The sequence below is a fragment of the Micromys minutus genome, assembly GCF_963924665.1.
Source record: "Micromys minutus genome assembly, chromosome: 12".
In the NCBI taxonomy this organism is placed as follows: domain Eukaryota; kingdom Metazoa; phylum Chordata; class Mammalia; order Rodentia; family Muridae; genus Micromys; species Micromys minutus.
Genome location: NC_137981.1, coordinates 57306807 through 57330906, shown reverse-complemented (window position 1 = coordinate 57330906; position 24100 = coordinate 57306807). Strand labels below are relative to the sequence as shown.

At 48.0% G+C, this 24100-nt stretch overlaps 1 protein-coding gene across 1 annotated transcript in view; it reads left to right on the top strand.

Moving 5' to 3' along the window:
- Positions 1–24100, top strand: part of FAM124A (family with sequence similarity 124 member A) — a gene marked incomplete at its 3' end in the record, with an annotated part of 42640 nt that overhangs the window by 4567 nt on the left and 13973 nt on the right. Inside the window, exons 2-3 of the mRNA XM_080926977.1 lie at positions 3340–3371; positions 22102–22835. Coding sequence (XP_080783103.1) covers positions 3340–3371; positions 22102–22835 — 766 coding nt within the window. The remainder of the gene's footprint in view (positions 1–3339; positions 3372–22101; positions 22836–24100) is intronic.

Sequence of the window (24100 nt, the reverse complement as noted above, 5' to 3'; positions counted from 1 at the left end):
AGCCTCCAAGACATAACCTCTACCCCGCCGTGTCTACTATATTCAGTATATTCAGTAGTTTGGTCTGGCATCGGGGACTTCAACCTCTGTGCCAGGTGTCACTGATGGAAGGGCTGAGGGGTGAGGCAGGCATGTGGGAGGATGGGTACGGTAAGATTTTTTAATGGGTCAGCATTATTTAAAAAGGAAATCTTATAGGGAATGCAAAATGCGCTTGTAGTACGTCAACTTGCTACACACAGGAGTACGTTGTCTATGTCTCGGGCCAGCTAGCTCCGTTACCGTGGCATTCTACCTAGTGCACAGAGAAGAAGGGCAGACGTTCACGTCACAGGAAGCCTTGTCTTTGCATCAACAGGAAGGTCAGTCTTACAGAAAGGTCAAGATCAGTTGTTAGGCCATAGCGTCCTGGAAAAGAGAATTAGAAAGATACTCTTTTTAAAAAATAAAATGAATATAGGTGCAAATTATCTAGTGGCCCTCCATCAGAGGCGAACCATCTTAATTACAGAATGTCTTCCCCTATAATTCCAAATACATGCAGTTAACATACAGTCCTGATCATAACTAGCTTTTTATTAGCACATATATTAAATAAAACAATATTTGGAATATCTTTCAGGTTTGAGAGAATAATCCTTGTATTAATATATGCCGTCTACAGTATAGGTTCAAAGTTTGGGAGCACAAAGTCTTTTGAGCAGTCTGGTCAAGTGCCTGGTTGTTTTCTGAAATTATCTTAATCTATTTCTTCATATAGTCGTCTTAAACTTTAAAGATTGTCTTTCCCTGGCAGTGCCACTAAATAAACTCGTCTAGGGTATGAGCTACAGACCGGAAGTCCCTTCACTCAGTCTGCATTCCCAATTATGGGGATTTTTCTAAACACAAGAAAGGAAACGCAAAGCTCTATTCATTAATACCTCTGCGAACGTGAACAACCAAGAACAAACACGCAGCGACTTCCAAAGAGAAGTGCTGAGCGAGTTGCAGGGCATCACTTCGTGGAAAGCGGGACCAACACGAGCTGCCAGCAACGCGCTCTTCTTCCGACGGTTTAAAAAGGAAAGAGCGGCACTTCGGAGCTGATACCCTGCCCTTAAGGCGACTAGGCAAATCATAGGGACCCAGAGCCGGTGGCTGGAGAGCAAGGTGAAATTTTAGACCCCTCTTCTGTCTGATTGGATGGCGAACGCTCTGCGGAGCTGGGCAGAGCCCACCCGTCGAGAAGAAAGGGGTTAGTGCTTCCGCTAATGAGCATGGGCGCCAATGAAAGTCAGACAGGATCAGACTGGAGCCGTGCGGATTGGCTGGTGCATGAGAGAATCGGAGTTCACAAATCAGTCGGCCAGCCTGACCCCAAGATTGCCATGAGAGATTTGGGGGAACTTTGTGGAGCGACGTCCTTTATGCTCACACTTGTCCTAAAATACTACCAAGGCACTTTGAGATTCTTAACTGTGGCTTCGATGTAACATTCATATCCATCTGCGCGCAGATCTCTACGCCTGCCTGTGTGGGTCTCGTCTTTGGCAAGCCCTGGCCGAGAAGACTGGCACTTTTTTGCTTGTAGTGGGCATAGTAATACACTCCCCATTTCGGATTTGGATAGATGTGCAGTTTCTGGGAAGTCTGGCCTTCCTACGACGATCATGGTGTGGTGATGGAAGATGTGGGGAGACTGTGATGAAGAGCCTTGCCGCCCGGTGCTTGCCGGGCATTCGCTGTACTTTGCATCGCTAGCTTTCTCAGTGCCAGCCTAATGTGTCGTTTCTGCTCCATCTGGCATCAGAAAGAGTTTAAGGTGCCAGTGCCGAGTGCGGAGATCCTGGGTTTCAGGATGTCACCAGCCTTTGCCACTTTCCCTCAGCCAACATGGCCCTGTGCCCTAGCCCCACCCATCCGACTTTCTAGCTTGTTCATTTCAGATCCACTCTGCCTCACTTCCGGCTCTCCTTACCCTTGTCCCACTCTCACGAAGTCCCAGGTGGAAAGTGACCCACCGACTAGATCTAGAACCCAGGAAACGTAGCCCCAGACATGTCAGTGAGGATGCTACCAGAGAGGTTCAGCTGGACAGGGAATGTGGATGGCACCCTCCCACAGGCTGGGGCTCTGGGCTGAATGAAAAGAGAAGCAGGAGGAAGTGCTGTGCGCTAGCTTTCCTGTCCCTCCACTTCCGGTTTGTGCACAATCCTTGCTCTTTCCCCTCAGACCCTTGCTCCTTAAGTCATTTATATCAGGCGTTTTGTCACCAAAACGGATATGACAGATAATAAAGTAGAACTTGGCACGTCTGAGTGCAGTTTATAAAGAGATCCGTAAATCTCTTTTCAGCCTGAAAGACCAGTGACTTTTGACTACTGAAATGTTCCATCTGGGAAAGAAAGCCAATGCCCTTTTCCTTCATTTTATTCCTTACCAATAAACCAGGGCATCATCTAGTCTGGGCGCTGTAGTCATTTTAACATATAAAAGGTAATCTTTCAAAAAGTTTTATGTGCAATTTTTAAATGTGGTAAATGGGGTGGAACTGGATAATTCAAGCAAGGCAGCCGGGGACTGAGGTGGGAAGAGGATATACACCTGAAAAATTAAGCTCAGTTCAGCAGCTTACTTCGCAAAAGTCCGTCCCCTGACTCCCAGGCGCTGTGAATCCCTGTGTCCCTAAGAGATTAAGTTCCTACTGAGAATGACTTTGACAGCCTCTAAACTGAATTCCTTGCCAAAGAGGAAAGTCTTAGCAGCCCTGCCTTGTGGGGCTGGAGTGTAGCAGAAGAGGGAGGACAAGTTCTTGGTAGATTCCATTCTCAGAGGGACTGACTGCCAGCCAGTCCTCAAGAGTAAAACTCACAGGATGGGTCACTTCTCTACTCTCCTTCCTCATCACAGGCCACACCTCCCAACCAGCAGGCTTAGGAACGGATTCAGCTGAGGTGCCCTGTGCTGAGGGGCTCTGCTGTCCTGCGGTTGCTCGCCTATTCCCTGGCCAAGTTCTATCCTCATTCCTCAGGGCCCCTCCCATCAAGACAAGGAAGCACCCCAGGTGGTACTGTTGGGCAGATGCCCATTGAAGGGAGTGTAACTTTTGAGGAGTTGTGAATCTGTTGAAAACTTAGAGAAATGTAAACAAATATTTAAAACTTTACAGCAAATGTAGAGGGTCTGAGAGTCACATAGAATGACTCATGGAGCCCATGTGAAGGCCCCAAGTCCTTCCAAAACTCAAACATAGCGCAGAGGCTACTACCAAATCACCACGAACGACGCTTTTAGCGCAAGTGGCTCGTTCCGATAAAGGAAACTGATGTCTAATCCTACGTACATCTTACGTTTCAGGTCCGACTACAGCCATCTGTCCTCCACCAGCAGTGAGTATTCTTTGAATGTCCTTCAAGGTTGTCTTCTGAATGTTTAATTGAAATGTAATTACGTCACTTTCCTGCTTGCTCCCCCCCTTCCCACCCCTTTCATGTGTCCCCAGCTCCCTCCCAAATTCACGACCTCCTCTTCTTTAACCACTCCTGTTACGTGTATGTTCACACAACAAATACAGAGCCTGTTCAGCCCATGTGGCGTCGCTGCGTGCATGTTTCTGACCACTCCGCACGGGATAACCATTCAGGAAGCTCATCCCTGGAGAAGACTGATTCTCCACCTCCCAGGGGCTGTTAATCACATGCAGATCCTCAGCTGGGGGTGAGGAGCCCATTAGATTTCCCCTGTCCATGTTGGGATGTCAGCTGCTGTTGAAATTGTTCAGATCTTGAGAACCTGTCACGCTGATGAGATTTCATGGGTGTCGCGTCCCTGTCATAACTAGAAGGCACAGTCACACAGCAAACTGCCTGGTCTGACTTCTACACACTCTCTTCCCGTCTCCCATGTTGCTCCCTCGTTGTTAGATGCAGGAGTTGTGTGGTACATGTGTCAGTAGGGGCTGGGAGTAGTGCTTCCTGTGATGGTCTCTTGCTGCAAAAAGAACCTTCTTTGTGTGGGGGTAAGATCTACACTTTACTGTGTGTATACAAGTATTTAGAATACAGTTAGGGATTGTGCTGGTTTAGGAAAGTGACCATTGTAGGTTCTCCTCTAAGATCCATCACCTGACTAGTCACATGTAGTTGGCTGATTTATGGTGTGCGGTACCAGGCATGATTTCCCTCCTGTTCAGTGGGCCTTGAGATCAATTGTTGGTTATTGTTCAGATTAAGTGCACCCTTACCGACATCTTGTCATGCTGGCCACCACTGTGGTTCACAGGTGTCACGGCTGGTAGAGCGATTGTGACCCATGGCGCCTTCTAGTTGAATGAAAGCTGATTCACAGGGAGGAGATGTTCAAGTCAATTCCATCCCAAACCCTCCTGACCTGACGCGTGGGGTATTCAGCCATCACAACTTGCCGTCAGCCTCTGGAAGGCAACCAAGGGTAACAGAAGTTTGAGGAGAGCCTTGAACTCCCTAAGGGACGTCTCTCCTGCCTGGCACAAGGGCTTTTGTTAGATAGGGTATTAAAGCCAGCCCAAAGTAGTGTAACTTCACTAAATCAACCTTTCTCCCTCTCTGTGGTGTGTGTGTGTAATGTGTTCATATGTGTGTATTTATATTTATGTGTGCACATATACTTGTATGTTTCATATATAATTTTAGGTAACAATAACAATTCCCTATGCGCCTTTTCAAACGTCCTTGGTGATGTTTATCCCTCCTCCCTCTCTGTCTTCCTGTATTGACGCCCCTCAATTATGGACAATCCCCTTCTCTTTTTCCCTTTTCCCCTTCATACCTCCTGTAGCCTGCTACCCCTCTCTGGAACTCCTTCCTCCCCACACACGCCGTTACTTCCCTGACGCCTGCATGGCTCCAGATTATATACTCACATCTGAATATTTGAATCTCTGGAGCTCGAAACCGCAGATGAGAGAGAATAGGTGGCACTGTCTCTGGGACGGGGTTTTCTGGATCCATCTATGCACCTGCAAATTTTATGGTTTCAGGGTTTTTTGGACATCTGAGTAGTACATCACTGTGTATATGTACCGTGTTTCCTCCCGAGCCACCCGTTGGAGGACATTTAGGTTATTCCCATGTTGTAGCTGGTGGATGAAAGCAGCAGTGGAAGGGCTGAGCAAACATCTGCGCAGTAGGATGTTGTGTCCTTCGGGTGCATGCCAAGGAGTGATGGAGCAGGACCTTATGGGAGTCTTAGCTCTGATGGAGCAGGGCCTTATGGGAGTCTTAGCTCTGATGGAGCAGGGCCTTATGGGAGTCTTAGCTCTGATGGAGCAGGGCCTTATGGGAGTCTTAGCTCTGAGAGTTCCCCACACTGATTTCCATGGCAGCTGCCCCAGTTTTCAATCCCACTAGCCGTGGATGTGGGGTCCCTTTCCCAGGTCCTCACCAACATTAGCTGACAGTTATCTGACTGAACTTTGGCCTCCTGACTGGGGTGTGAAGAGCTCTCTGGTTCTGATTTGCATGTCCCTGGTTGCTAAGGATGATGAATGAGTGCTCTTTGGAAATGTTTCTTATTCATATTTATTTCACCTTTTGAGTCTCCCGTTTAGATCCAAAACCCATTTTTAGACTGCATCGTTTGTTTTCTTGAGTCTTTGCTTTGAGTTCTTTGAATTTGTTTTGAATTCTGGCTATTCATCTTCTGTCAGAGCAGTGGTTGGAGGGAGCCTCTCCCGTTCTGTGGCTTCTTCTTCACCCAACTGATGTTTTGCTTTGCTGCAGAAGCTTTTTGGTTTCATGAGTTCCACTGAAATGCCTGAGCAGATGGAGTCTTGTTTAGAGTCTTTTCTGCAACTATAATGTGCAGGTGCAGAACGTGTTTTCTTCTAGCAGTCTCTGTGTTTCAGGTTTCTTGTTAAGGGGTTTTTGTTTCTCTCTCTCTCTCTCTCTCTCTCTCTCTCTCTCTCTGTGTGTGTGTGTGTGTGTGTGTGTGTGTGAGAGAGAGAGAGAGAGAGAGAGAGAGAGGATTTTATGTATTTATGCTTGTGTCTTCTAATTTCCTCCATTGGTTTTTTATGGAAATGCCATTCTGTTTTATTACTATGGCTCTATAATATAGCTTGAAATCTTGGATAGTAATTGTCCACATTGCTTAGGATTGCTTGGGGAGTGTCATTTTGTTGCTGTTGTTGCTTCGTGTAGATGTTAGGATGCCTTTCTCTGTGCAAAGGCCATCATGGGTATTTTGATCAGGATTGGATTGAATCTGTAAATAACCTTTGTTAGAATTATCATTGGGGCTGGAGAGTTGGCTCAGCGGTTAGAGCACTGACTGTTCTTCCAGAGGTTCTGAGTTCAATTCCCAGCAACCACATGGTGGCTCACAACCATCTGTAATGAGATCTGATGCCCTCTTCTGGTGTCTGAAGACAACTACAGTGTACTTATATATAATAAATAAATAATTTTTTAAAGAATTGTTATTATCACCATATTAATTCTACTGATCCATGTTCAAGAGATATCCTTTCACTTTCTAATGTCTTTCTCAATCTCTGTCTTCAGCAGTAAGCAAAGTTTCCATTGTCCAATTCTGTACTTCCTTGGGGAGGTTTATTACTGTATATATATGTATGTATGTATGTATGTATGTATGTATATAAAGCTACTGCTACTACAGATTATTGTAAGCTGATTTCATACTTTGGCATTTGGCTGAACTGTTGCTTGTTTCTAGATGTTTTTGATGGAATCCTTGAGATCGGTCTGCAAATAGGTGTAGTTTTGGCATAGTGATTCTAGAGACTGTCCTGAGTCTGGGCCCTGCTAAGCAAGCACTCTCAGAGATATGCCTCCAGTCCTGGGTGTAAACAGTTCTATTAATCCATCTTTCTAGTCTTGTAACTCCTGGCTTATAAATGGTCATTAAATGTAATAACAGTGAGTAGAAATCTGTTTTATACTCAGGGTAAACTCAGAACATTGAAAGGTGCTTATGCTCACTATAAAAAAATATATAAGGAAATGTGAACATGAGGAATGTCTAGACAGGACTTTTAGTGATTATAAACATTATATCAAAGTTGTTCGTATTGATCGAACGTTTGCTTTAAAACTCACCCAAAACAATTGCCTCGCAGTGAAAGCCTTGGCTTTTTGGTTTGATGAATACTGACTTGCTCTGCCCTCTCTCCTGGTCCTGTTAAGCTTGCGACTCTAAGTAATTCCCAAATGGAGAGACGCTTAATTGGCTCATTATGTTTATTGATGTTCTAGCTTGGTTTTGCTCTACAGTGGGGACCGTGAAAAAAAAGCTGGGTATCTAGAATTTGTAATTTAGTGTCAAGCTTTACTCGGTTATTAGCAATGGCTGCTGTGAGCAGTTTCTGGTCATTGAAGCTAACTGAAGATACAACATCACCCCTGCCCCCCATTATTATAATCATAAGAACAGCCCCCCCAACCCCCGCTGGCTCCTGCACAGCTGAGCCTCCAAACCTTCCAGAACGTTTTCATTTCTCCCTGCCTACCACCACTGCCATCCTCCGTGACAGCAAAGCGCCTGTCCAGGCAGCAAGCGGCCCCTTCTCCTCCATTTTGCCCTCTGGGGTTGAGGTTCTGGGATCAGTACTGAGTCTCTGTTCTTCCCTCGCCTGAACTCTTGGGGCTTGTTTCTCCACTCGGGAGAGCGCACGCACAGTGTGCGTTTCTATCCAGGAACAGAAGAAAAATAACCGTCAGGCAAGCAGAGATTTATCCTCCATCATCAAAATGGATGCAGCCGAGAAGGCGGTGCCAATCCAGGGAGCACTTTCGGTCATCCCACAGCAGCAGGCTCGGCTACCGCCACAACCCTCCTAATTAAGAGAGACAGACAGACAGACAGAGACAAGGTCAAAGAGAGAGAGACAGAGACAGAGAAGGCCAAAGTGTTACCAGAGATTTTAGGGTTGAAGCTTGCAACCCAAGCAAGCCAGGCTTGGCCACCCATCCTCAGTCCACCAGTTAAAGGACATGAGTGACAATAAAAAGCAAAGGGCTTTGTTTTCAATCAGTGTGGCCACACTGGGATGAGGAAGCCCAAGTTGAAACGGAGGCCAGAGGTAAAGGTAACTAAGCAGTCCGGGTCAAGGGGGGGGGGGGTGTCTGCCCGGCACTGTCTTGGCTCCAGTCTCTCCTGTAATGGTGTAGGAACTGCTGAGGCTTTCTTCCTGGGGAGCAAGTGCCTCCTCTTGCACGAGGCCTCAGCCTTTCCCTGCCTGCAGCATCCTAACCACGTGAGCACTGTCATATCAACAGTTCCCGTAGCAAGAAAACTCTGAACTGCATTGCCAGACCCAGTCTTCGCTTTGGAAGTTTTTCCAAAGACGTTACCTAGTAATCTTCTTACGCCTCGAGCCAGATCTTTGACGAATGTTTATTTCTAGTTCCCAGGGCTCCGCAGCCCTTTCCAGAGAATGAAGAGCACTAGCCGGCCACTGGCCTGCTTCAGCTCAGCATCTTGCCTGACGCTGCTCCTCACCAGGAACGTAATAAATCCTGCCCCGCCCACATGCAGAAGGCCCCATAGAGTGCACTTCCTGAAAAAGTTTTTAAAAACTGGGTCTAAGGTCTACCGTGAAAAACATAAGTATCACCACGGTGCACTATGCTCTTCTGAGTAGATTGTTAAAACCCCATCTCCCATGACCAAGGTAATCGCACTCAAAGGGCAGAGAAGGAACAAGATGACAGCGTGTCACCATCCCGAATATTCTGTTGTGAGGGTCTCTCTCCATCATGAGGACCAGATACGGTTCCCCTGTGTGGTCGGTGGGTTCAATCCCTGCCTTATACCAGTGCAGGGAGAAGCAGGGAGAACCCGCACCTTCTTGTTCTCTTTGACCCAGAATTCTCAGAATGAAACTCTGAGGGAAATAAACGTGTGCGGACCTGTAGTGTTCACTCCAATGTCGGAGCCGAAGGAGTCAACCCTGAGTGAAAAAAAAAAGAAATAAAAAAGGAGGACTCAACTGCCTCCAGGCCAGGTGGATGGGAACAGTGATTGATACAAGGAAGAATACAGGGGCAGGCAGAGACATCTGGAAGAACCCAGAGCAGGCCGTGTGAGGAGAGGGGAATGGGGAGAGGGAAGACCAAGGACACCAAGAGGCCAAAGGGGTAAAAGGACCAGCATACCCAAAGTGTCGTCATCAGACAGGGAAGAGAAGCTCAGGGAAGGGCAGCCCAGCTCCCTGGGCTGGAGGGCATACCAGCAAGGAGGTCCCTGCAACAGGGACTGAGAGACACTGGGAGAACCTGGCATCCAAACTCTGCTTTGATATGTCACATAGGCACCCGAGATCTGAGGATACGTTACAGCAAGGGGCATAAGTGGCCTAGATGTCGGTTAAAATGGCAGAGACTTACCCACTACCTAGTCAGCTGCCTGGGGTCCCATGACCTCGATGGCTTCGTTGGGGGCAGAAGTCATTCATTCCTCAGCTCCTCTACAGGGTAGCAGCGGCCTTCCCCTGCCAGACCCAGAAGACCTGAGAGACTTTCATGTGCAGAAGGAACTTGGGGCGATTGATCTTACATTGACCAGGCTGAGTATAATAGTCCTCCCAACGGTGTCCATAGTGTGGGCCCAGCCCTGGCAGCAGGGGAAGGTTTCCCAATGGTTAGCATCACTGTAATCTAGGTAGAGTCATCGTGTTCAAAACCACAGGATTCCTAATGGGAGCCGGCGTTTCTGTCTGTTGGGAAGCTTTTTCATTAGCTAACTTCAAGGACATAGTCAGCAGAGCTCTGAAGAGTTTCTGTATCATACTCTTATTAAGCATACCCGAGTTAAACAAACTTGAATCGTTTTAAACATGGGGGGGGGTAAATAAAGCTTGTCACTAAATGAATTATATAACAGTTTATGCGTTAATAGTTTTTATAAGATTAGGAATTTCCAGCTTTATCCCTGTTAAGTTTTGAACCTTAAGATTTTGAGTTGAAGATTTAATTGAAGATCTTTTGGCACCAAAGTAAAACTTTAGACCATAAATTCAGAACCCATAAATACATAAATACAGTCCACAGTGGAGCTGGAAGCCTTTTGTTATGTGTTTTAAAACAAATTTTGTTACAGGTTTTATAGATGTTTTCAGCCTGATCCAATGAACTAACAAATCCTGAAGTAGAATTTACGGCATAGTTTGGAGATGTTTTGAAAGCAGAGCCCAGAAATCAGAGAGGAAAGAATTTTAAGAGTGGGAAGTAGAACCTTAAAAACCTTTGGAAGTGCAGAGCACGTTTAGAGATGATGTTCTCGGACCATTTGTTCATACAATGGTAGATGATGTTATGATTTGTGAGAACTTGGAAATCGAGGGTGCCGATTTTTGGTTATTGATCTGTATTGAAGCCAAAGTGCTTATAGTCCTAAGAGGAGAAAGTGGGTTACAAAAGAGAGTCCTGCTGAGGTAATTTCTATGAGCTCCAAGACAGGGGAGGGAGGGAGGGAGGGAGGGAGGGAGGGAGGGAGGGAGCACTAATACCTGGTGGCCTATCTGGCTCCAATGGGGAAGAGGAAACTTAAGGAGGGAATTGAGAGAGGGTAGGGCTGCAAATACTATGGAAGCTACCAGCTGTGGGACTTCAGGCAGCACCCCCCCCCCGGAGGGGGAAGGAGATAAGGAAAGGTCTTGGGAAGTTCCTGGGGGAGGCAAGAGAGAGTAGCTGAGGTGGATAAAGTTTTCTTGTAACAAGAATATCCATAACGAGAATGGGAAACTTGTCAGAGAGTAAAATGTTCCAAACCACAGATTTGTCCTTGTGATTTCACGGGGTCTACTGGAGGTGAGAGGAGCCATTGTTCTAGTGGTAGACAAAGCAGGCAGCTCCATGGTGACGCTTATCCAGTGGGGAGGGGGCATGGGCATAGTAGGGTTCTGTAATGAGAGTTGGAGAAAGGTGTGATGGAATCCAGAATTTGGGGTCAGATTGGATGGCTGGCAGTGTTGTGTTTATAAAGGGAGGTAAAGGGAGAGAAGGAATGTTTTGGTGGATGTGTGGTCAGGTGTGGGGTAAGGGGGTACCTCCATGGTACCTCAGGTTCCCCCTGAGGGGCCAGCCACACGACTAAGGTATGGTACAGAAGAGAGTTTATTCAGGGCATGGGGTAGGGAGTTAAGAGGGTGGTAGAGACAGAGAGAGAGAGAGAGGGCTGAAGAGCAGAGAAGTAGAGGCGGGCCATGAGTACATGGGGGGGTGTTGGGGGGAAGGAAATGGGAATGGGGGAAAGAGGTGAGAGGACAGAGCTGAAGCAAGAGAGTACAGAGGGGGCTAGCAGCCCCTTTTATAGTGAGTCAGGCACGCCTGGCTGTTGCTAGGTAACTGTGGGCGGAGCTTAGACAAAATGTAACAGACAGGAGCCGGCTGAAAGAAATGTCCAGAGTCAAAACAGCTACTTGGTTACCAAGTTACCAATCCCGGGTTCTGGCACCAGATAAACAAATGGGCGCAGTAAAGAAACCAAAAAAAAAAAAAAAAAAAGAAAGAAATGTTTATTCCAAACAGCCTAGTCTCTCTCATTCCAGGGTTAAGGAAACAGGTGTCCAAGAGATGAACCTGTGAGCTGGCGTGGAGGGCTTTGAAGTGTATAATAGGCACTTGTGGGTAGCCTAGAAGCTGGCATAGTACTTGAAGCGCTAATGGACACCACAGGCATATGTCAACAGAAGAGCCATAGGTCCCTTTTACCTATACATTTACCTATACAGAAGGAGAATGGTTCCTTTTAGCCGGTAGGGACTATTTTCTCAAGTCCCTGAGGGAATGCTGACTTTTGTCTAAATGCCAGACTTTGGGAAAAGGAATTTCTTGGGACTAGACAAACCTCAGCTTCCCCTTACTGTTGGCTGCCTGTAAGTCAAGGATTGCAAGAGATCAGGACCAGAGGCAATGGCTGCTTTTTAAAAAATTCCCCTAGTGGGAGGTGCTTGGTCCAGTGGAAGCTGGATGCTGCAGAGAAGGGAGATGCTCAGGGGGTGAGGCCGGAGTGGGTAGGTGGGGGAGCACCTTCTTAGAGGCAAGGAGGAAGAGGATGGGGTGGGGAGACTGGGAAGGGGAATAACATAAAACATGAAAGCAAATAAAATGATTAATAAAAAAATTTTTAAATGAGTAAAATCCCCCTTGTTGTCCATGTCTGAGAGCAGGAAGATGGAGCAGGTGTATATATATGCCTCTTCTTCATGGTCCTGGCATCTGGCATCCTGAACTCACAGTTTGTGGTGCCATCTCACCACGGAGGGTGCACAGCCGAGGGGCTTCTCCGATGTGTGGCTTCATCTGGGGGCATGAACTTTTCACAGCTATAAATGGTCCATCCGTTTGCCCTTTCTAGACTGGTGGAGAAAGCCAGGCCCCCGTTGAGGCTTTCTGAGAAGCTCAGCGCACTGTGTCCCTCAGAGAATGTCACTGAGATAAAGGAAGAGGAATTTTACTCACTCTCAGAATCTTAAACCATGGCTCTAGAACTCTGGTGAGGTCATCAAGCCATGAGGCCCGATTTGCATTCTTAAGTGGTTTGAATAAAAGGGGCAAATTTTACGGACAGGAGAAAGGGAAAATAGCAATTACTCGAGGGGAACAATTAAGCGTGCAAATGCTGCTGAGGTCCGATCCCGTGTGATACAGATTATAGTCACATGAGAATTCCTCTTAGAAGGTAGTAGGAGCTTAAAATTTACTTTTTGGGGGAGCATATGGCATCTCCTAAGGATCTCTAATCCCAGAAACAGATCTCTAATCTCGTGTAGGAAACAGACAAAGAATTAACTAGCTATAGTTGAGGTCATTCTTCAGGGCCCTCCCAGTTTGAGCCTGTAGTAGGTGTCTAAACTCAAGACACCCGTAAGCCCTCCTCCTGGCTCCTTACCACAAGGAAAGAGGAAGCAGGAATTGGAGGTATTTTCCCATTAGAAAGTGTGGGCATCTCAACTGGCTGCAAGGCCCTGAAGCTGCTGCCCCGGAGCCACAAGGTGTACTGAGAACATCTTTACTTGCAGGTTATCTCTGGGGATTCTGTTTTCCTCTTGCAACTGCAAGATCCTTAGGGGAGCACCCGAGATTGGCATTTTGCACAGGGTATGTTGGTGATCCTTGCAGCCTGTTAGAGAACTCACTGTGGCTCAGTGGTTAGCTTAGCTGGCCCCTGATAGAGAAGATGACAGAGACAGCCTCCTGCCTTCCACGCAGAATCGGCAGAGCGAGGTTTGCTTTTCCTTCCTGTTCATTAGTGGTCATCACTCATCCACAAATTCGTCTTCCTGTCATTTTTTAATCACATCACCCTCTCAAAAAAAAGATTGGTGTTTCAGAAAACCCGGCAGCATCCAGTGTAACTCCGATCTGTTTGGAAACATCAAAAGCATGGTTCTCTTCTGTTTTTAACACAAGACTTTGAATCCCTGGTCATACCTAGCTCTGACAGTGACATTCCTTTACCTCACTCACACTGAGGGCCAGTCTGCTGTGGCAGCCCCTCCCACATCTGACAGATCGTGCCTCCGGGCCTCTGAGTAACAATCATGGCTTCAGCTTTGGAGACATTGTCTTGCTCCTGAACCTCCCTTTTAGGAAAGGAGTCATTTAGTAGCTTGTAGCTCGCATTCTGATATAGCTGGGTCTTGCAATGATTCAAGTGGAGACTTTGGCACAGCTAGCAGTTTGGGCTAGCCTGTGTGATCCCACATTTTATCAGCTTTCCAAAGATGCTGCTCAATGCCTGGGAGAAAACAAGCAGCTGCTGCCTTGGATGCAGTGTCCCCACCAGAAGCCGCTTAGCAGGAGTTTGGGGTGCAGGAGTTTGGGGTGCCCTGACATAGTCCCAGACCTAAGCTTATGTTTCCTATACTTGGACTGTGAGCTCTGATTTTCAGAACGTCTGTTTAGGAAATGTGCTCACGTGATAAATTCTTGGATTATGTTGCTGAACTTTTTGAATAAATAATTTCATTCCCCCCACTGTGTACCACACTGCTGTCTGATGCTAAGCATCTGTGTACCACGCTGTTGTCCGATGCTGTAGAGTTCCTATTTTCTTTGCACAGGAGATGAAAGCTAGACAGTGTGGCCGTTTGACAGCTGACAAGGAAAAGTGTGTCAGGAAATCAAAGGGTCAAGACCCTGACTCACAGACAACCCCCCTGATGCTCTGCTATGCTCAGATCTAATTTCAGAGACACGGGGAATCCTTCTGGCTTCAAAAATAAGGGATATGGCTTCAAGGCTTTCATTTAGAACTAACAACTATACAAAATCTCTACCAAAGAAGAAAAAGAAAATGGAGCCAGACTTTCTTGCTTAAAATTTTCCCAGAGAAAACCCAAGTGGCCCCTCAGGAATACATGGTCTCTTCCAATGTTGTCAGGATCCTAAGAGAGGGGACAAAAGTAGCTGATACCACTTGCACCTTGTGACTATGACATTTCTCATTTTAAAAAATAATTTCACTTTACAAATCATTCATAGCCATTGGGGTTTTTTGTTGTTTATTTAGTTTTGTATAAAGTCAGAAAATGCAACTTCATAAAGATATTAAAGCCTAGAATCCCCCCCCCAATCCATTATTTGTCATTTGGTGTCTTTGCATATTTTAATGACATCTATACTTATAAATATTTTCATTAGAATGGCGGAGACAGAAAGACAGACGTCTTATTTTCTCTCATTGCCTCATTGTAAATGACTGTGTCTCCAGGACATCTGCCTAAAGCAGTTTGAGCACCATTTCCACTTCACCATTGTAAGCGTGATCTCCAGGAGCACCCTCACTCAGTCCGCGTACATCCGTTACGAGGGTGAACTACAGGTATCACTGAGATGGAGATGTGCTTCTGTGATGCTCACCACACTTTCTTCTCCACCAGGACCCACAACACCAAAGAATAACCAGACGTCCCATGAGCACTGTGACTTGATATGCAGAGGGGAGATATACATACAAACTTCATATGGGCATGCTGAATAGAGACAGTGAGCAAAGGTGCCCTGGAGTAGCTGATAAACCAGACTCTTGTGGGGTAGGGCTCCTCAAGTTGAAGCCACTCTGCTTTTAAACTGGTCTGCCTGGGGAAATGGCCTGAACTTGTCTGTTAACAAAAGTGCAGATGAAGTGTCCTCAGTTTGTATCTATCTGTGCTCAGGCACCTTTCTCTTCAAGGGAGCCTGAAGTGTACAGGGACACGGGACAACAGAGAGCATGTCATTCCCTAGCTTCTTATAACACTGAGAGGTCTGGGGTTCTCTAATCAACAAGCCCATGAGCTTGGCGATGGCCACTTCCCTCCTTTGTCTGTTTCGTTGCAATAGACTTAATTTTCTGAAACCAGATGGATTTTAATTCTGGACATGTTGCTTCCATAGCCGCCTGCCACATTCTCAAGTCTGTAAGATAATAAGAGCACAGCTTTCTTAGGATGCCTTTGCTTTAGGGGACTGTGACAAGCCTTTCCTGTGCTTTAAAAAGAACTGAAATCTCTGTGCAGAGGAAGGTTTGGGGGTACCTGGTGGCTTGAATGAAAATGGCCCCATTGGCTCATAGGGAGTGGCACTATTGGGAGGTGTGGCCTTGTTGGAGTAGGTGTGGCCTTGCTGGAGTGGCTGTGACCTTGTTGCAGTGAGTGTGGCCTTATTGAAGTGGGTGTGAGATTGTTAGAGTGGGTGTGGCCTTGTTGGAGTGGGTGTGGCCTTGCTGGAGTAGGTGTGGCCTTGCTGGAGAAAGTATGTCACTGGGGTTGGGCTTTGGGATTTCAAATGCTCAAGCCAGGCCCACTCTCTTCCTGCTGCCTGCCAATGTAGACATTGAACTCTCAGATACCTCTCCTGCACTATGTCTGTTTGCCACCATGATGTCAATGGGCTGAACCTCTAAACTTATAAGGCAGTCCCAATTTAATGCTTTCCCTTATAAGAGTTGCTGTAGTCATGGTGTCTCCTCACAGAAATAGAAACCCTAAGAGAAGGCACAAGGCTCAGTTTCACCAGGGTCTTAAAACAGTTTTACAAAGCGGAGATTTAGCTATCACTAGGCAGAGAATCCTGATAGGCAGAGGCCAGCATCCCATCTCGGAAGCTCTCAAGACCATTGCAGCGTTACTGCTCTAGCATGTCTGTGTCTAGCTGTGTTCATCTCCCCTCAGACTAATTAATGGCACTCTCAGAATCTGTGTCAGGTTATAGCCAGCTCAAGTTTTCTTTCTCGGGGTTCAGCGGCTGCCTTTGGTCTTCTCCCCTTCCCTGAGGTGTTTCAGAACACAGTCTGAACAGGGCTCAGAAATACATTTAAGGTAAAATGGAAGCCCTGCTTCCAAGCGGAGAAGTGTCACACAAGCCGCCTTACTCTGTGCTGTCTGCCTTACTGGCCAAGTTCTTTTTCTCCTAATGCCCTAGTTGCAGAAGAGATCAGTATGTAGATTAGAAGTCCCGGCCCTTGACATTGTCTCTGCACCAGTGCTGAAAACTGAGAGAGCCCAAGTGGTCCACGCTGTGGCAAAGGCCTGTCCTTTATAAAAGCTCGAAGGGCCCAGGAAGATCCCATATTGTTCTCCAAGTGACAATTGAGGTTTCAGCTTAACCACCGCAGGAAGCTGTCGGAACTGACACCGAGGGGGGAGCCATACTGCTTAGGGACCACCGCAGTTGCTTCCCTGCCAATTTTATTATTGAAATTATAAAACTACCCGTAATTGGGAAAGTCTGAGATTAATCTTAAATATTGGTAGCTTAAGAGAACTGTTAATGATTTTCTTGTTAGGTTAGAGATGTAAACAGTGTCTCTTTAAAAGATGCTAAAAACTAAGAAGGCAGCTTTTTCACCTTATTCCGGAGGAGGGGCTCTCCCAGGAAGGAACCTGCACCTCTTTCTGATGCTGTTAGTAGGAGAGCACGGCCCTCTGTGGAGTCTGTGTTCCTTTTCCTGGGACCTCTTCCTCCAGCCTTCCAATGACATCGAATTGACAGTCACACCAGAGCCTGGAGCAGTTCATTGCCACTGGAGGCTTTAGAGATGCAAACAGAGATTCAGTCACTCTCCCGTGCCTTTCCTAAAATGAACAGCCCTCGGAGTTGGCAGCATGAGCCTCCTGAGTGCTCAGGGCACTGGGCTATTTATTGGTGGATATTTGGCACTGGAAGGGCGCTGAGTGGTTTGTTGAGCTGATAGGACCTGGTTCTGGCTGTTCCTGTGGATAGCCACCGTGGGTTGATGTTAAGGTGATACATGATTGAACAGTGGAGAGGTAGGCCGGGACAGAGCTGGGGAAATGGAAGAGGAGGAGAGAGAAGAGAGATTCCAGGAGGAACGGAGATGGAGGATGTGTATGTCTCTCTCGGCGCATCTCTAGCTTGATGAGGTTGTTATTATTTCTAAGGGTTTCTATGTTTTTTTTTTTTTTAATCTCATATAGATGGGTAGTCTGTCTGTATCTTTGGCCATTGGTTGTAGCTTATTGTGTAGAGGGTTTGTGGATTGAGAATTTAGTATATAAACCCGCTTGTGGCTGTGGAGCCATGTTTGTACTGGGTGGTGGAGAAAAGGAACATGCTGGGGTGGTCATATCTGCCGGGTACAGAAGAACAGGGGCGGTGCTGTGAACCTCGACAGAGTTCACAGAGATCCCCATGGTGCCACATGGCCCCGAGCGGGAGCCGGCAAAGCGCTTTTACTAAATAGCTGCCACTGTGTGTGTCACTATTTATGTGTCTCCTCCCACAAGATTATAAGCTCTCTGAAGGCTAAGGCTAGCTTACTTTCCATTATATGGTACCCAGCACATAGTAGGTGCTCAATAAGCTTTCCCCGATTAAATAAATGGTCACGAATGGATTGCCCCTCACAGTGAGGGCGCAGTGGCAGTGGGATCAGCGGTTGTCGAAAGTTCAGGAAAGCATGTCTGTTTGTCATGTGCGAAGACTGACTCAGACAGCCACTCTGGGAGTATAGACCTTGATGTTTAGCTAGACATCCCCATTACCAGGAATCGGTCAGTTCTGAAAGGTGGACAGTGCAGCAGAAACCAGACGGTGTGAGCTAGAGCAGGCAAAGCTGCCGTGCGGCCCTGCTTCGGAGAAAAGGGTGTGAGGATCCCTATGCATGGGACAGCCAGGTGGCCGTCCAGCATCCCAAGTCCACCAACAAGCAGTATGATCCTGTCCCCAGCCCTGTCTTCCGTAGTGCAGAAGTACCACACGAACCGGTCAACGAAATCGTAGCAGCACCGTGCACTCGACATGCTAAGGAAGCTGGAGAGAAAGTCTAAAGCCCCCCCAGTGAAACTAAGGCTTGTGTCAACTATAGATTCATGAGGTGACAGCATAGTTGTTAAGTGACTAGGGTCACTGAGGTGTCTATTTAACAAATCAAGTGCACCTGGCCTCCAGGTTCTCCCAGCATCCCTCAGTCCCAACCTGTTACAGGGTATAGTTGGCATACCCCACCCTACCATGAGCTTTCCAGCCCAGGGGCTGGGCTGCCCTTCCCCCAGAGTCTCTTCCCTGTATAAGCCAGGCATTTTGGTTGACCTTTGTCTCTGCTCTCTCCCTCCCTCCCTCTCCCTCCCTCCCTCCCTCCCTCCCTCCCTCTCTCTCTCTCTCTCTCTCTCTCTCTCTCTCTCTCTCTCTCTTACTGACCTCATCACCAGAGACTGGTGAAACTCCCCCAGAGCTGCCCACAATAAACTTTTAATTCAGCTTGAACTGGCTTATTAAGTCAGCAGTAAAGTCTATGAATAGTCACTGGGGAAACTTGGGGTTCAGATAGATAGTCCTTGCCCTCCCTAGCCAAAGGGCCTTGAGCAACTCAGCATTTTAGCCACCACGTAGAGAAGATACACCCCTAGCATTTTGGAGATTAAATGAGACTACACAAAGGCTTTAGGATAGGACTTGGCAAACAATAAATACTTAATAAATGTTTGGGTTGTCTAATTTTTTCCTGAGTTTATGCAGAATAAAAAATCTGAGCGTCTAAAGGACTGGAAGACTGAGGTGTGGGACTCACAGGTCCTATGCTGGCTGCATCTTTTCCTGAGGGAGGCCTGCTCTCACCTCTGGCTTCCTGAACATCTGAGCTACTCCAGGGTATCAGGAGAAACTAATCCTGTAATCACAGGAGGAGCCCTCCTTCCTTCCTTCTTCCTTCCTTCCTTCCTTCCTTCCTTCCTTCCTTCCTTCTTTCTTTCTTTCTTTCTTTCTTTCCTTTTCTTTTCTTTCCTTTTTTTTTTTTTTTTGGAGACCTGAGCTAACTGAAACAGGTCTGCCCCTGTGGCAGCTTCCAGCCTCTCTGGAAGCGTGGGGTGGTCACTGTGGGCTTGCTTAGCAGTGTTGTGCCGTGACGGGACAGGTGCTCTGTGGAAAAGATGGAAAATCGACTCAATAAAGGCAGAACACACCCCGGGGCAGCCACTCTCCTCCAGGGAGGTCCAGGGACTTCTCATGACCATTAATTATTCACGTTTTCTCTTCCTCCCTCGAATACTTGGTTTCCTGCTACAGGGATAACCCTAGTGTGTAACCCTAGTGCCCAACAACTGTTTTAGAGCTGTATTCAGGGTCACTCACAGAGAGCACCAGCAAGCACCCATGTGTTCCTCGGGGCTGGGCTGGGGCAGCATTTCAGTCTCTTCTGGCTCCAGGTTCATACAACACGAAGGCAGTATACATACATACACACACACTCACACACACCCATGCTCACACACTCATATACACACACTCACTCACACACACACTCACACACACTCACACACTCACTCACACACTCACACACACTCACTCACACACTCTCTTACACACACACACTCACACACACACACACTCACACACACTCACTCACACACACTCACACACATACTCTCTCTCACACACACATTCACACACTATCACACACACTCACACACTCACACACATACTCTCACACACACACTCACACACACCCACATACATTAACACCAATGCACGCTCTGGCCTTATTGCACCTGCTTCCTCTCGGCTGCACTACTTTCCCACCCAGCTCGCTCTCTGCTCTCCCGGCTGGGAAGCCTGCCCTTTGCAGAGCTGGAAACACTCCACCATCCACAGCTTCAGCCTTTGTTCCTGCTCCCGGGGAAACCTTTATGTGGCTGCAGGGGATGGCATGAGGTGAGGGTCCTGATATCTCTAGGAGCCTTTGGGAAATGTGGCTCCCACTCCCCGGCTTCTGCATGCCCAGGCTCTCCTGTCTACCTGTGGGCATCTCCTGGGTACCACCCTCTGCGACTCTGACCTGTGGTGCCCTCCAGACTATTTTGAGATGTAAAGACCTAGGCAGGAGCCAAGAGGGAGGTGGCTTCTGGCAGCTTGTCCTCAGAAGGAACCTGGAGCCAGAGGAAAGAAATGCAAATAAGTATGTGAAATGCAAAGCTGGTGGCTAGAAAGGGGCTGTGGAGAGGAGGTGGGAGGATGCGGTCAGCATGGCCAGACATGTGCTGAGCATCCTGCTAGAATGTGGGCGCAGCAGAGAGGGTTTCAGAGACTCACGGGTCTCTACGCCAGAGCCTCTGCCTCTCTGCCCCCCCTCTGCCCCCCCTGCCTCTCTGCCCCCCCCTCTCCTTCTCTGCCCCTGCTACTCTTGGAAAGGAACTGGCTGCAGGGAACTGGCTTTGGTGTCTTGATTTTCTTCTTTTTAAAATGCAGGCTGTGATCTCAGCCACTTCAGGGGTTTGAGCTGGGACTAAATAAGCTTGTGCACTCAAATCTTCACAAAAGAACTCCCTCTGGCTATGTGCGCACGCCGTGAGGGGTCTGGATCTTAAAGGGGCCACCTCACTTCTCTGACAAGTTCTTTACCCAGCATTCCTTCTGCTTCACCTACTCCTGTTTTCATGAGGGAAGCCATCTGTCACACCTTGACCAAACTTTGTCATTGTCTTGTCCAAAACCAAGTCCTTTTGTATTTAAGTTGAAAATTGGCTGGTGTTTAGCAAAGTTATATACGTGTCTCTGAAGTTAGGAGTTCAAGGCATCCTGGGAGAGGGAAGCTACACTTTGGTATTGTGGAGCCTTCTTTTGAAGGTTGCAGCTGGGGGAGGGGCTGCTTCCACCTCGATGCCCTGTTTCTGGGGTGAGGCCAGCATATAAGGAAGCCAGGCAGGCAGGAAGGGCAAGCCCCCAAAAAGCCAGATAATCCTGTGACAGTTCTCTAAGCCGATCATGATGGATTTTCATAATTCAAATGTGAATGGAAAGCCACGCCTCAGATAACCACACACACACACACACACACACACACACACACACGTGCAAGACAGTATCTAAATGTCCATGCAAATCCGCCTACCCCACCCCCTCGTGTTTGTAACGGTCAAAGCTGCCGTGCCTGACAAGCTAAGTTTGGTTCCTGGGACCCATAGAGTTGACTGCAGCCATGTGGGAAACATCGTCTCCCACAGTATTTCTGTTTTCTGTAGGGAGCCCCTAACTTCCTGTTAACCCCCTTCCCAAGACGCAATTCTGTCTCATCCATTCTAGACACATACCATGTTGGGCTTACAGTTTTATCTCTGTGTTCCCCAGAGACAGTCTCTTTAAACAGAGTTCCTAGCCATTCGTACACATCAGCTGCTCAGACACTGTGACAATGGGAAGGGTCACAGTGAACCCGGCTGCTCTCCAGATGGGTAACAGTTGAGATGAAACGTTAGGTTAAGTTTTGACCTCACACTCCTTCAAAGCAAAGCCCTCCTTCATAGTGTAAAGGGGCTCATGAGCCCTCTGGGGCTTTGGAGTCAGGAGGCATACATCCCTTATTGAGAAGAAACCATGCAACCCGGTGGACAACCAAGGTTTTCCTAACACTGTCCAACATAAAGAGCGACAGCCCCTCCCCCACCCCACTTCTCCTCTCTAAAACTTGAAATCACAAACTCTAGGTCATGGATTCTGTTCACTTAGAATTTGGCTTCTCTTCCTGCCATGGGCAATATATATAGTTACTGTTTCTCGTAGTGGAATAATTATCACTCCATAATGCTCACCCATCCATCCACACATCCATCCGTCCATCCACTCAACCATCGGCCCACCCACCCATCTGTCCATCCATTCATTCATTCCTGTGTGCTCCCAGGTGAGCTTTCTGTGGAGGAGGCACAGGACCCTTTCCTGGTGAGCATCCACATCATCGCAGACCCCGGGGAGTCACAGCCCCTGCAGGAGGCCATCGACAAGGTTTTGGCGTGGGTTCACCCGGACCTCCCTCTGTTCCGGGTGTCGGAGCGGCGCACGGGCAGGCGAAGGCGGAAGTCTCTGAAGGGTGCACAGCCGGCGCTGGCGGTGGTGCTGTTCCTGCAGGAGGAATATGGAGAGGAGCAGATTCTGCAGGTGCACCGGCTGCTGCAGCGGCCGCCCTGGCGCCACCACCACACAGAGCGCGTGCACGGCCGCTTCATACCCTACCTGCCGTGCAGTCAGGACTTCTTCACTCTGGCTCCCGGGACCCCGCTGTGGGCAATCAGGCCTGTGCACTACGGCAAGGAAATCGTGCGCTTCACCATCTACTGTCGCCATAACAGCTACGCTGACAGCCTCCGCTTCTATGAGCTGATCTTGCGCCGGAGCCCCAGCCAGCGGAAAGCAGACTTCTGCATCTTCCCCATCTTCTCCAATCTGGATGTGGACATCCAGTTCTCCCTGAAAAGACTACCCAGCGACCAGAAGCCAGTTCCCACCGACTCCTCCGTGCTGGAGTTCCGAGTGAAGGACATCGGGCAGCTGGTACCCCTCCTTCCCAACCCCTGCAGCCCCATCAGCGAGGGGCGCTGGCAGACTGAAGACCACGATGGCAACAAGATCCTTCTGCAGGTACAGAGGGCGTCTGTCTGTCTGTTTGTGAGTCTGTTGTGCTGGAAAGCTGTGTAGAAGTTACGAGTCTGAGTCAGGGCAAAGAATAGCACGGTGGCCTTGTCCCTCCTAGACAAGCAGGGTATCCTAGACTACGATCCAGAGCAGAAGTGTACAGCTCTCTCTGCCTCTGGTTCCGCAGTGATGGAGGTCTCCATGGATGCATGAGCAGTTCTTCCAGGTGTCGCCCTAGGTTGAGCACACCTAACACCCTGGCTCTCTTGGGGTGAAAGCACACACCCTTCACACCTGGGAGCTTGCTGATAAAGAGCCCTTAATTTGATCTTCCACACACTGGGGAGACTTCTCAGGTGTATTCTCCATTTCTATAAGAGAAGCCCAGGGGTTTGAAAATTGTGCCAACTCTGTAGACAAGGTTATGGATTTCTTTCCACTGCCCCCTCCCCTTCTGCTTACCACACTTGCTGCTACAGGTTGTTATGACCGGTGATCGCCTTGAGATGACCTCCTTGATTTTTCAGACTTCCTTTTGAAGAAACCGAGGAACGTGACTCTGTCATCAAATAAACACTAGCCTTTGCGTGCTCATCTTCTTTGAAATAGGAGAAAAACAATTCTGTATCTGAACACTGACAAACACGTATGCAAAGGGTGACAGTCGCTCCAGTAAACGTTAAGGAAATGCAGACGGTCTTGTGTGTAACTGAAGAGCCCAGGTAGAGGTGACGACTCTCAAACTCTCTTCCTTATAGCACACAGGAAGGAGCAGTGCCGCCTCCCGCCCTAACACAAGCCACACGCCTGTCCATCTCTTTAAGTTAATTTCCAGGGTAAAAGAATATGTATTTCAGTCTTTAACAAAGTTAAGATATTCAGGTCACAAGGAGGAAGGGCACTGAAGAAAATTGTTTTGTCGTTGCTGTTACCAAGTATTCCTGCTTTCATCACTTTCCCATTGTGTCAGGGAGGGGTCGGCCCCAGGAAGCCTTTGCAGATCTGGGAGAGCCTAGAAATGTGTGCACTGGGGTGGCTCCCTCCTGGCTCCCTTTTTATTCAGCATGGGACCCCAGCACAGGCAAATGGTGCCCTTTACCTTCAGAGTGAGCCTTTCCCTCCTCTGTCAGGGTGAGCCTTTCCCTCCTCTGTCAGAGTGAGCCTTTCCCTCCTCTGTCAGAGTGAGCCTTTCCCTCCTCTGTCAAACCTCTCGGGAAACCTTACAGACACCTCCACGGGCCTGAGCGGGCATTTCTTGATGCAATCAAGTT